Here is a 12,728-nt window from a genome sequence, read left to right as displayed (position 1 = left end):
ACAATTTCTTGGATAACAAAACATGGAAGTTGCTTCTTGCAATGGTGAAACTGCCTCTAGGTGGCTGGGATTCAGAACCAGATAAGGCTTCCTTGTCTTTTGACCTTTACTGAAGAGGTTTGCAATAATGCAGTAATTCTCAATTTTTTTACATTGTAATTTGAGTGATCCAGTTGAGAAACAGCAGTTGAAAACAAGGTTTAAGCTCCCTGCTTCAGTTACAGTTAAGTCTTTCTGGACTGGCAAGGACTGGGTTCTGTTGTTAACTGGCATCCTGTGTTGTTGATATCACAAGGCTGTAGCATGTATGCCAGCAGCTGCAGTAACTTCAAGCATCTGCAGTCATGCTTTGCTGTGTGTAATTATTTAGTCATGCAGTGATGGTGATGCTTCAAAAATTGCACAGCTTTAAGAAGATCTAAGTACAAGATTGTTCTGGTGGAATTTAACGGCAAAGAGACTTGCAACTGGGCATGCAGTTAGCAATAGGACAAGGGGGCATGGGCTTAAACTCTACCAGGGGAAATTTAGGCTGGATATTAGAAAGAAATTCTTTACAGAGAGTGTGATCAGGCATTGGAATGGCCTGCCCAGGGAGGTGGTGGAACTCGCCGTCCCTAGAGGTTTTTAAACTGAGATTGGACATGGCACTTAGTGCCATGATCTAGTAAACGGACTAGAGTTGGACCAAGGGTTGGACTCGATGATCTCTGAGGTCTTTTCCAACCCAGTCGATTCTGTGATTCTGTGATGCTGCAACTCTTTACATGTGCTTACGTCTTCCCTTAGCTATATTTGACCTGTGTTTAAATGAAACAAATTAAGAAAAAGTTATGTTTATTTTATGAAGGTTATTTGTTTTCAGAATGGTTTACACACAACTTCTCTAGCTTTTTGAGGCTTTGGAACAAAACTTAGGCTCAAAATCTAGCTTTTTCTAATAGTTTTTTATGGCTGCCTTAATGATTACTTATGCCTGAGAATGGTTTCTTTTCGTAACAAAAAATTGATAATCTTTATAAAAGCATACAAGGAAAAACTGACATTCTTACTGTCTGTTCTCCATATAGGAGTGTTTTGTTTTTTTTTTTACTCCTGTGATTTATCAAGCTTCTTTCTGAAGTGCAAGGTTCTATCATCAGATTTGTTTACTATGAATAAGATATTCTTTTTTTGAGTGCTGTACTTCGGGTTATAAAGTGGTCTTTAAAGTCTTTTAAGTTGTCCTTCATGCCACAGTTGCACAGGGTTTGCTGTGACTTGCTTGCTGACCTCTTTGTACAATGATCTTTTTTCCCTTTGGTGTGCTGCTTTAATTTGGAAGTGGCTTTGTAATGCAATTGTACATAGGACACTGCCTGTCATGATGATCAGTGTAATTTCATTCTTCCCTTGTATTAATTAATGTTTTGTCCTATGTGTAGGCATCTAAGGGTAGGGCCCATTTTTTGTTCCATCTGTATGAAATTTGACTGAAAGGCAGGGTCCAGCCCATAGAATTGTAGATTGGTTTAGTGACTTCTGGAAATCATTGGGCTTGCTAGTTACACCAGCAGTAATAATCTTGATTTGTTAATTGATTTGTTAAAACTGCTCTTTAAAAACCTGGCTCTTGTGATCCTGTCAGACCTTCTTTTTATTGATCTAAGTAATTATTAGAATAGAAGCCTAACTTTGAAGGAAATGCCTGTTAAAAGAAGTTGAGGAAAAACATTTCCTTCTTCCACACTTGTATGCCAGATGACTACAAAAAATCTTTTATATGTTGCTAGCAAAAGCTTGAGAGGTCCTGTTCTGTCAGTCATTTCCCTTTCTGAATCTGCAGTCTTCTGTAACATAGGATGAGTCTGGGATGTCTGTAGCTATAGTCCATACAGAAAGAGGTTCAGTGTTTTAATTTCATTCTCTTAATTTTGTGGCAAGCTATTAATCTCAGGCAGTTTTAGTGAGAAGACTAAAGAGTTTAGTGTGGCTTAGTTCTTCTGAGTCCTGGGACTTCTCTCGTAGCAGAAATCTGTGGTTATCAGCCAAAAATAGCACTGAACTGTAGTTTCAGATAGCAGCCAGGAAAAAAACTTTACTTTCACTAATACTCATTTTAAAGTAATGAACATCTATTTAGAATTGCAAACAGCATTAAGCTAAAGCAATTGACATTTGAGCAAGCAGGTAGTATGTATTATCTTTTGGATTGTGTGGAAGTCAAATGAAAACATATCATATTCAGATACAACCTTGAAATCTAATGATAGCACTAGACCTTTTACTTCATTACATTAAATAAGGAGATACCATGTTCTTCAGTAACTTCTGTAATGCTTTTTTTCTTGAGATTCAGTAACTAAGTTACTTTTTTTTTTTTTTGTAGGACGGAAGAGCAGCCTCTGCTGTTGTAGTTTGTTCTTTTCTGTGTTTCTGTCGCCTCTTCACTACTGCTGAAGCTGCAGTTTATATGTTCAGTATGAAACGCTGTCCTCCTGGCATTTGGCCTTCTCACAAAAGGTACAGTTTCAGTTTGTATGGTACTGTTGAAGCAAGTAGTTATACAACTGTGAGTATGCTACTATAATATTTTTACAGGATGCTTTTTCGTAAGAGAAACTATTTCAGTAGTGTCTGTGTTTGAACAGCAAAATAGTTGGAAAAACAGATGTATCATAAGTGGAGAAAGTAGTTCTGAATTTTTTTAGCCCTTAAGTTAGTAATGATGTTCTTATCAGAACTGAGTCAAATATGACCTGTAGTGAAGAAATGTTAGGAATGAAAACAAGGCTGTTGCAGTGCTATTGAAGGCACTGTTGAAGTATAGAATCCTCTTTCGCATGTGTAAGATTTCCATGTTTACTAGGTTATTACAATAAGTTTTACTGTGTCAAAGTACTGCAAGTTCTTTTGAGAAACCGGTAAGTATTTCTGTCAGTATTTTCTGTTTAGGTAAGAATGCCTTCTGCTTTTTAAAGGAGTGCATGCTGAGGTGACTATCATATACTTTTGCAAATGTATAAAACTGATTATTTGATTTAATTTGGTAGATCTTATCCCAAAGTCTCAATAGCAAGTGACACCGGTAGTAAGGGCGTTTTCTACAAAAAGGATTAAATTTAGAAAGGTGAGAAGTAAGGATTAGTTAAGTATAAATGACAGATTAGGCTGTTGTACAGACTAACTTATTATATTTAATGGGTCCTCTACAAGATAACTTATTAACAAGGATGAATTTAAAGACTTCAGGAAGCTTTGAGTTGCTAGCTTCAGAAATGCTATGCAACTGTCATCCATTATGTGTAAGATATAAATAGTTCTCGTAGTTCCCTGTTTTAAGGTCTTTGGAAAGAGTGGCTAGTTTGTTTTACAAGTAAATATATGTAAAGCTATAGAGACAATGTCTGGAAGGTGGGACACAGATGCCAATGAGTTAATAGGCAGTGCCTTATTCAATTTTCTGGGCAGTATATTTTTCTGTTGTGATGCAGCCATCAGGCTTTTGCACAGAGATTGTGTTACTGTCCTTAAACTGAGAGGCTGGCTAGGCATCATAAATATTTCCCTGTTTCCATTTAGTTTTCCTTTTGTGAAATTATATCAGATTTGAAAATCCTTTTGCTGGAAGTGCTGTTAAGTGTTCCCAGTATTTTGTTACCATTTGTCGCTTCTCAGTGGCTGGATATGAACAGAAGTAACTCATGTATGTGTTCCCCTATTTTTAGAATTTGGTTCTGACTACATGTTGATTTTGGCAGATACATTGAATACATGTGTGACATGATGGCTGAAGAACCCATTATTCCTCACAGCAAGCCCATCCTTGTCAGATCAATCATCATGACTCCAGTTCCTCTTTTCAGTAAGCAGCGTAATGGCTGCAGGCCGTTTTGTGAAGTTTATGTGGGAGATGAGAGAGTAGCCACTACCTCCCAGGAGTATGACAAAATGAAGTAAGTACAGGCTATGATTTGCTCTGAAACAGCATGTTATATTTTTCTAGACTAACTTAAATATGAAGCTCTTACTGTAAAGACAAAGAATGATTGTGCATGTGCCAGTTGAGCAGAAAGCTTCTTTAAGGTATGGAACAGCTCCTCTGTCCCCCTTTAGCTGATCTTGAAAGGTACATCATGGAGAAGAGACAATGTGGTTATAATGGCAACTTGGATCTGTTCCTGCAGAAAGTGGGGATAATGGTGGGGTGCCACAGTGGATGCTGGGAGGCAGAGGTGGGCAAGACCTCTCACTCCACATGGTGTAAACTAGGAAGCTTGATCCGTGGTGTGCATGTACTGAACTGCACATCATGTCTTCATCATGGAAACAGTAAGCATCCATAAGGCATGGTAGCTGTAAGGAAAGTGCTTATTAGCCCCTGTACAACACTGGTGTTCGCTGTTGTGACAGAGCACTGGATTTGTGAATGGTACTAGCAGTACTAGGTATAGATAACTACAGACAGAGGAAAGATGAGAATACCAAAGTCCTTCTAGCTTTGCTATAAATTCAGGCCCCATAAGGAGTTTAATGAACTTCAAGAAAGCAGGAACAGGAACAGCTGTGCAGTGTTACAATAACAGTTCTCCCCTTTTTCTTTACCACTTTCCCTCAGTGGGAGTCCTGATATATCACAGCAGTGCAGTTATAGTTTCTCTCTGCACCTCTCTTTGGAACAGCTTTCTTAATAATATCGTGTCTCTTGCATTTCCCAGCAGCTCTTTGAAGGCAGGCTTTTTCCATATTTGATTTGAGAACTGTGGGTCTAAATACATCTGCTCTGCAATAGGCAACTGTTAATCTTATTTTTTTGAGCAGCTTTTAAGTTTTAATCATTTAGAGCAAATTTCTTCTCTGTAATAGGAACTTGAAGAAGATTTTTATGGGTTGATATTGAAGGCCTTGGAGAAACCAAATTAAACATTTTTTACTATTTTTTTAACAAAAATTAACTGTGGTTATATATTTTCTTCAGGGAATTTAGAACTGAAGACGGGAAAGCTATAATTCCACTAGGTATAACAGTCCAGGGAGATGTTCTCATTGTGATCTATCATGCCAGGTCAACACTAGGAGGCCGACTACAAGCCAAGGTAATGATAAATTTAACAGCCTCCATGGAGGATTTGATTTTTCTTGTTGCAGTTTCTTATTAGCCTTGTATTTGTGATCTCATTAAGTATGTCGCTTTATTTGCTCTTCTTTGTTTAATGAAGTGTGTGAGGTTTTCATGTACGTGGGAACTCAGCTTTTTCAAGCCTAATAATTATGTCCATTCATAGTGCTCTGCATGTAGAGGCTTAGGTAAGCATTTCTGGAAATTACTTTAGTTATGTTTGCATGGAAAGCCCCTGCCCAGTTTTGTGAGGCAGTGATTGTTATCTGTTAAATTGCACAAGCCAGAACTTGTTAATTCTTTCCACACAAACTGCAACCAAAAGAAAAATACCACTCAGTAAAAAAGTGGAATTCCAGGGTCTGCCTGTACAAAATAGCCTGGAAAAATTCATGTGGTTTTGTACTGTATTTCTAGAGCCAGACTGAGTTTTTAATAGCTGATTTTGTTACTGGTCTTTGTTCTCCTTGGGAGAATGCATGTTTCCTTTTTTAATTCAATTATGGATGCAAATGTATTGCAAGATCACAAAAAACTTGCTAATGAAGCCGTCTTTAAAGTTCTAAAAAAGGATTTTTTTTTTCTTCAGATGAATAACCCGAATTAAACTTGGTGATCCATGTAAAATATAGGAATGGATAGTTCAAAGTTTAGGATAACTTGGAGCATTGTGAAAATTGATCCAATGGTTCTTCAGACAGTTTCCATACACTTGTGTCAAACAATCATATTTTTACAGATCTACTATTACTGAAATAAATGTTTTTACCCGTGGTGTTTATTTCTACTTTCTGTGTAGGAAGGTGAGTATCAAATCCAATCATGTTGCAGACGTTTGAGACTTTCTTAATGTCCCTGGAGTGCTAAGAGCCAGAGCTTCCAGAACATCCTAAAACTGAAAGCTCAGTGAAATTACTGTAATGCACAAAAAAAAAAAAATAGGGTATGGTTCAAGGTCGTTCAAGGCATAAAATTGGGGAAAATTTCAGCCAAGGTTAGCTCATACTCCTTATGCAATCTCAGTTGATGACTGCTTCTTTGGTGTGGTTTCTCTGGCATTAATTCACTGATTGGAAAAGGTGAAATTTTTTCATCTATCTGCTGTAATGTCTTTAACAGAAACACAACAGTGTTTCTGATGACCCTGGTTTGGAGCTTTGGAATAATATTCAATGTGTCCTTAGTTTTAAGTACTCTAAATAGCCTCCTGAAGCTCTCTGCAGAACTCTTACGGAGATCAACCGTGACATTTCAGTATTGCTGTTAAGTACCTGGAGCTGGGCATTGTGAACATCTCCCACTTGTTCACTGTTGTTTTGAGCAAAAATTTAGTTTATCTTCTGGAAAATGTCTTGCGTAGTAAGGGGTTAAGAAAACTGATTTAATAGGGTGTTCAAATTTTTGTACATATATGTTCAGGGTAGGGATGTGTGAATGAGAGGAACTCTTTCCAGTATGTCCATGTCTCTCTTGTGCTGAGAAGTCCAACACTGGACACAGGACTTCAGATGTAGCTTCACAAATGCTGGATAAGATGGAAAAGATCATGTCCCTCAACCTGCTGGCAATGCTTAGCCTGCTGCTTGACTTCTGGTTATGATGTACAATAAATTCTCATTTACAGGGAAAGCTTTCATAATTCTATTTTGTTCTATCATATTTACTGGACTATTACTGTATGACTTGCTTCGTAAGAATTGACAAGACTATTTAACATATGTTGTAACTTAAGCCAGGGAACAAACACATTGTGGATTATCAGTTTGCTGTAGCTTGGATTTGTGCCAGACCAGGAGCTACGTAAATCCTCTGCAGTAGCACTTTCTGTATTCTTATGTGCTCATCAGAGCTAGGAAAGTACTTTTTCTGGCAGCGGAAGAAATAGGTGGGAAAGTTTAATGGTTACAATGAATCAGTTTGGAAAAGCCCTCTAGTTCTTTCTGGGGTTGAATGGTTGACTTAAGTTGCACAGGAAAAATAACTCTTTGCATGTCTTATGAATGTCTTTTAAATGTGATACATTGAAAACTGTTCTGAATGAACTCCTTTATATATGACATGTATGTCTTGATTCTTGTATTGCATTATGTTTTTTTCTGTATGTATGTTATTCAGAAAAGTAATAAAGGTGGTTTCCGCCTCTAGAACAGGGTCTGGATATACTTAAGACTTTGATGGTTTGAGGTTAGTGTTGAGACATAGGTCTTTTTATTTGTATCTGGAAGTAATAGATTTATCTATGTTCTGTCTTAAACTGCATTTAAATCTCTGCAGATAAAGTATACATGGAATTAAACTGAAATGGTAGCAAAACAAATGCTTCAAAATATTTCATATACTGAAAATAGTTAGCCTCATATTATAAGCAGAACACTGTGCCTACTGTTCATGTGGATTTATGCAGTTTCTATGTACTTCTTATTTTCAACAGATGGCTTCAATGAAGATGTTTCAGATTCAGTTCCACACAGGTTTTGTGCCCCGAAATGCCACCACAGTGAAATTTGCCAAGTATGTTGACACCCTTTTGTAGGAGACTAGAAGAAATTTCCTTTGAAACTATTTAACCTGCCAAAGCAACATATGGCAGGAGGAGGAATAGAATCAGTGTAGGAGCAGATGACTTCGATTGCAATAAGATACTTTGGTTTTCTCACCTCAAGGAAACTGAAGGTTTTGTTCATAAGAAAAAAAATTCTGTACCAAAATACCACATGTTTAAGATACATGAAAAAGTAAACAAATACAGCATGTTTTAAGCCTTATACTAATTGCTTTAAAGTTTTGTCTTGGACTGCAGTGAATTAATCTAGTTAGCAATCAGTATCAACGATCTATTTGTATGCATCTTTGCAGATATGATCTGGATGCCTGTGACATACAAGAAAAATACCCTGATTTATTTCAAGTCAATCTGGAAGTAGAGGTGGAACCCAGAGACAGACCTAGCTGTGAACAGCCACCGTGGGATAACATGAATATAAAGGGACTGAATCCCAAGATCCTTTTCTCTACCCGAGAGGAACAGCAAGATATTTTATCAAAATTTGGTAATGAATCTCTTGAAAAGCTAGAGAACATGATAAAGTTTCTAATGCACTTAGTGTTTGAGGCATTTGTTTCTCTTGACATTCCTTTAAATGAACGAAATTTAAAAGATGTGGGTTTTGTAAATATCACTTAAAAATTTCCATTATATGAACGAGTATAAACTATCTTGCAATAAGGGATTATAATGATCCTTGTCTTACCTCAGCTGTCATTGTATTTGCTTGCTTTAAAGTGATGAATATGCTATTTGCAGGGATTTTAGCAAATGAAATTGTGTCAACCAAGATTTGTAGGCAAAATATCTTGAAAGAACTATATTTGGCTAAATTGGCACCATTACCACTTCATTTAAAATCATCTGAGCAATCCTCACAAATGGTCTCAAGTAAAAATGTTGTTATCGAGGTCTGTCTTACGTATAGCCAAGTAATGCTGTAATCCAGTTTCTCAACTTTTCCTAATGTGGTCCAGCAGATGTTTCATTTTTCAATACTACATATTCTGTGCTTCATTTGTAGATGCCTGCATTAATTCCAGTTAATGCCGTTCAGTATCTTTCTTCTTCTGGTATCAGTAATTAGCTTTGACATGTTCATTAATGCTCTTAAGCCTTCTTTGTGTCTTCCCAAATAAAAAGTGTGATGGAGATTATTGTAGTGATTTTAGCACATCATTCATGAGATCATACTCTCTGCTCTTAATATGGTACATCTTAATTACATTTTTTTTTTATACAAGGTAGTTGCTACTGTTTTTTTTTCGTAGCAGGATATGTTTGTTTTGTATTATGATTTAGGTCATTTTCTTTAACTGAATTTATATAGATTTTAAAAATTCTACTGTGAGCACAATGCTTAGCTCACTAAAGTTGTTTCAGGATGTATAAAAATTACTCTTATTTTAAGTCACTTTAATTTTCTGACTGATAAATTGAAAGTAAGGGTAACAGATTCCTTTGACAATATTTCTTAAAACTGATGGGATGGGAATAGGACAAGACCAAGTTCTGTAAACTGCTTTTAGAAAACTTGCCTTATTAAAATTTAATTAGCACTGTTCCATTAATCATGATCTTTCATGTATGTTTTCTGAGACTGGCTTTTTTTCCAGTATCTCTGTAAACTACAGCTGGGTATGTGGATGGAGGATGAAAAAGCACTCTACCAGTTTGGTATATAGGTTTAGACAAATAGTTTTTTCCCAAGCATTCATCCAATTTTTTTTAAACAGTGGATGAACACTTACTAATTTAAGGAATCATCTTATTTGTCTTGAGGAAATCTCCTTTTTGAGATGATATAGCAGTAGGTAACATAGCCCAACTCAGTCTTACACAAGAGTCATTCAACATCTGATCTCAGTAGAATAAGAAATGTAAGGAGTAGTTGATCACAGCACACACAGCATATTACTTAACTTCTTTGTTTGTTAACAGCTCCATGTTCTTCTCTGGCTTTATACTCTGGGGTTTTTCTATAGCTCTATTTGGTCTTTTCTGATGTTCTGTTCCTTATTGCAGATGTTGTTCATAACTCTTGCATGTTTTAGGGGATGGCTGGAACAAGTGAGGTGTTAATTACATGATCCTACAGATGTAAATAGAATGCTTGAGTGTTTTGCTATGAGTTTGATTTAATGTTATAGTTGAAAATATGGTCTTACCAGCTTTTGCTGTTGAAATAAGTTAATAATGCTAGTTTCAAATGAGGAACAGGGTAGGAATTTGCAGATTAATAGATGCTTTGAGACAATTGTCTTGGTGTAGCAGTCAGTCTGCAAGTGAAATACCAGCTGCCATGACCAGGACTAAATTTCAGAAGTTTCCCTCTAAGGATCTGGCTTAAAATCTCTTCCATAGGGAAACCAGAGCTACCTAGGCAACCAGGTTCAACTGCACAATATGAAGCAGAGGCATCCCAGCTGGAGCAGTCTTCAGAAAGTGCACCTACTGATACAGAATCCCCACAGAGCAGTAGTACTGAGGCAAATAACTTCTTTCATTCTCTGGACTGGAAAGGTACAGGTGTTCCTCTGAAGTAACTATTTGTTGTGTGTTTGTCTTGCATACCTTCCAATGAGTGCTTAGGCCTTCCTGTGTAGCAAAATTCACTATTTCACCACACATGAGAAAAACCTATTTGAAGAGTGAGCTCTCCAGGTTAACAAGTGGTCATTCCACTTCATTTAAATAAACACCAAGTAATGGGTTTTGGTGTTGTATGAGACTTACATGCTGAGCTAATTTTTTCTGCAAAATCTTAGCCTTAAAGGTCTGTGAGGACGCTGTTGTATTCCCACAGCCCCACTTAAACTGGCTGAGGAACAGAAGAAATGCAGAGTAGACAGTGGAGTCCAGAGCATTATATATGGACTGAGAAAATAAAACTTTAATGTGCATGTGTAAGTCCTTTTTCTGGGTTTTGCTTTGTTGGCAAAAATGTCAAACTACTTATGCTGTCATTGAATGCTGTAATTGAATGGAGCAGCAGCCACTGAGTGATCTTCTATGCTGTAAGTGATACGATATCATGAGATGAACTCCTGACTGTCCAAGTCAGTCTCATTTTGAAAAAACTTGTAATATGTGCCCCTGCAGAGTGGCAAGGGTGGTAGTGAGCTGCCCCTCTGCCTGTCCTGTACAAAGAAGTGGTAGGCAACTGTTAGTACTAATTCCATAAATTCTTTTGTGAGCCTTGATTAATTAAGGATTCATTTCATATGGTCTCATCATATAAGTCTGTCATATCCTAGTTTGCACAAGAGTCTTTGTAATCTAAAGCTGTTATTTCTTTTTATCCAAAAAGGAAGAAGTCTGGAAAGTGGAATAGAGGACAGTTCATCTAAAAATGTTCATATTCAACTACCTGATGACAGAGAGGAGAGTGATCCTTCAGATGAGGAACTCCCTACATTTTCAGGTGAAGAAAGTGCAGTAATTATTCATGAAAAAGACTCTACTACTCCAGAAGGAGAGTTGCTTTTTGAAGCCCTATCTGCACCAGTACAAAAATCTATTCCTGAAGAGAACATAGACTTACTGGGACTGGACTCTGATATTTCACCAGAACAGAAAGAATCTATGCCAGAAATAAACTCTTCATCAAGTAATGCAGAATTGTTGAACAATCTGTTTGTGGCTAATGCATCACAGATTTCAGAAGAGCCCACTGGAGATCTTCTTGGAGAAGGAACCGATTTCTTTTTCAGTAGTCACTGTCCAGCTGCTACGCAGGGTACATCTTCAGGAGCAGCTATGTCTTCAGGTATGTAAATCTAACATCAATACTCTTTGGCTAGCTGACAGATAAAAACTGCTGCTTGCATTGTGCTTAGAAAATGGGTACCATGTTTTGATCTGTACACTGAAAACATGTCAATCTACAGCAAGTATTTAAATAGAAAAGGTGTTTTTACTGCACGAAGGAGTGAAATTGTTGTATATTAGCCAGGTTTTTTGTTATGTTGCCAATATCCTATTAACTTTAAACTGTGTAAACAGAAAAGTGTAAAATTTTGAGCTTAAATGAGATTCAGTATCCTTAAAGAATCCATAGCTTTCCCATACAAACCTTACTGCTAGATCCTTTTCTAAATTCAGGTGTAAATAACTTCTCTTGCTAAGATGAATTGCAATAACTTACTGCGTTCTTACACTTTATGTAAAGCAATAGCATTAGATGTGGTGCAGAGTAGTGCTGCTTGGGTTGAACGTCTGTGGGAATTTTGAGTCTTGATCATGTAGGACTACTAGGCAACTGGAAATCCCGTAGATTACCATTTAAAGCTCAACAGTACTGCTAAGAGGTGTTTCCTTCCTGGTTTTACTGATGTTGTTGGCAGGTCTTTATTCTAAAAGAGAGCATTACGCACTGCTATCTATTTGGTATTTGAAAGAAGAAGTTTTAGTTCAGATGTTCTGTTCCTCTTATCAATAGTTACTCTTACCAATATATGACTAAACTTCTGGAAATAGCAATTCTCTGCCTTAAGTTAACAGTAAAATTTTTGGGAATGGTAATCAAATAATCTGGGAAACGGCTACAAGGTTTATCTTATTGCACAATAATTCACTTGTACTAAAAGCTTTAATCTACATACAGCTGTAAAGTGGGTTTTTAGAGAATTTAGGTGATTTTAATGCTTTTTTCTTTTGAAGCAATTCAGTATTGAACTTTTTTACTGTGGTCAATGAAGAACCACTTAATTTACCTTTTTTACATAGGCAGAAGTCTATGAAAGAGAAGCTTTATTACTTCGCATTGGATAAGAGATGATTGTAGAAGTGAGAATGTTTGGCCACTGTATTTCAGTTTGCACATAAAACTTGTACTTGAAGTTTTGTGTATGTGCGATGCTGTAGTAGGAGAGCTCATTGACAATCCAAAGTTTATTTGAAGTGTTACTGAGTCCTGTACAATGTGATCATCACCTTAAGATGTGCTAGGGGCACAATGGCAGGATTATTGTCTTTTCAGCTTCTGAGTGAATTTGGCAGGAGTCCCTGGACTCCTGAGAATTTTGACCCCAGAGGGCAGCAGAAACTGGAAGATCTTGAGCCATAATTACAGCTGACAGTCAC

General features: G+C 36.9%; 1 protein-coding gene across 2 annotated transcripts in view; it reads left to right on the top strand.

Moving 5' to 3' along the window:
• The window catches only part of GAK (cyclin G associated kinase), a 77,932-nt gene that overhangs the window by 42,020 nt on the left and 23,184 nt on the right, over nt 1-12,728 (top strand). For both annotated transcript variants that reach the window (XM_021290501.2, XM_005504583.3), the window contains exons 15-21: nt 2,369-2,502; nt 3,741-3,935; nt 4,958-5,075; nt 7,530-7,609; nt 7,955-8,148; nt 10,008-10,166; nt 10,954-11,412. In XM_021290501.2, the coding sequence (XP_021146176.2) occupies nt 2,369-2,502; nt 3,741-3,935; nt 4,958-5,075; nt 7,530-7,609; nt 7,955-8,148; nt 10,008-10,166; nt 10,954-11,412 (1,339 nt within the window). The remainder of the gene's footprint in view (nt 1-2,368; nt 2,503-3,740; nt 3,936-4,957; nt 5,076-7,529; nt 7,610-7,954; nt 8,149-10,007; nt 10,167-10,953; nt 11,413-12,728) is intronic.

Source organism: Columba livia, chromosome Z (assembly GCF_036013475.1).
Source record: "Columba livia isolate bColLiv1 breed racing homer chromosome Z, bColLiv1.pat.W.v2, whole genome shotgun sequence".
Classification (NCBI taxonomy): domain Eukaryota; kingdom Metazoa; phylum Chordata; class Aves; order Columbiformes; family Columbidae; genus Columba; species Columba livia.
The sequence above is the reverse complement of the archived record's forward strand: the minus strand, read 5'-3'. Positions and strand labels throughout refer to the sequence as shown.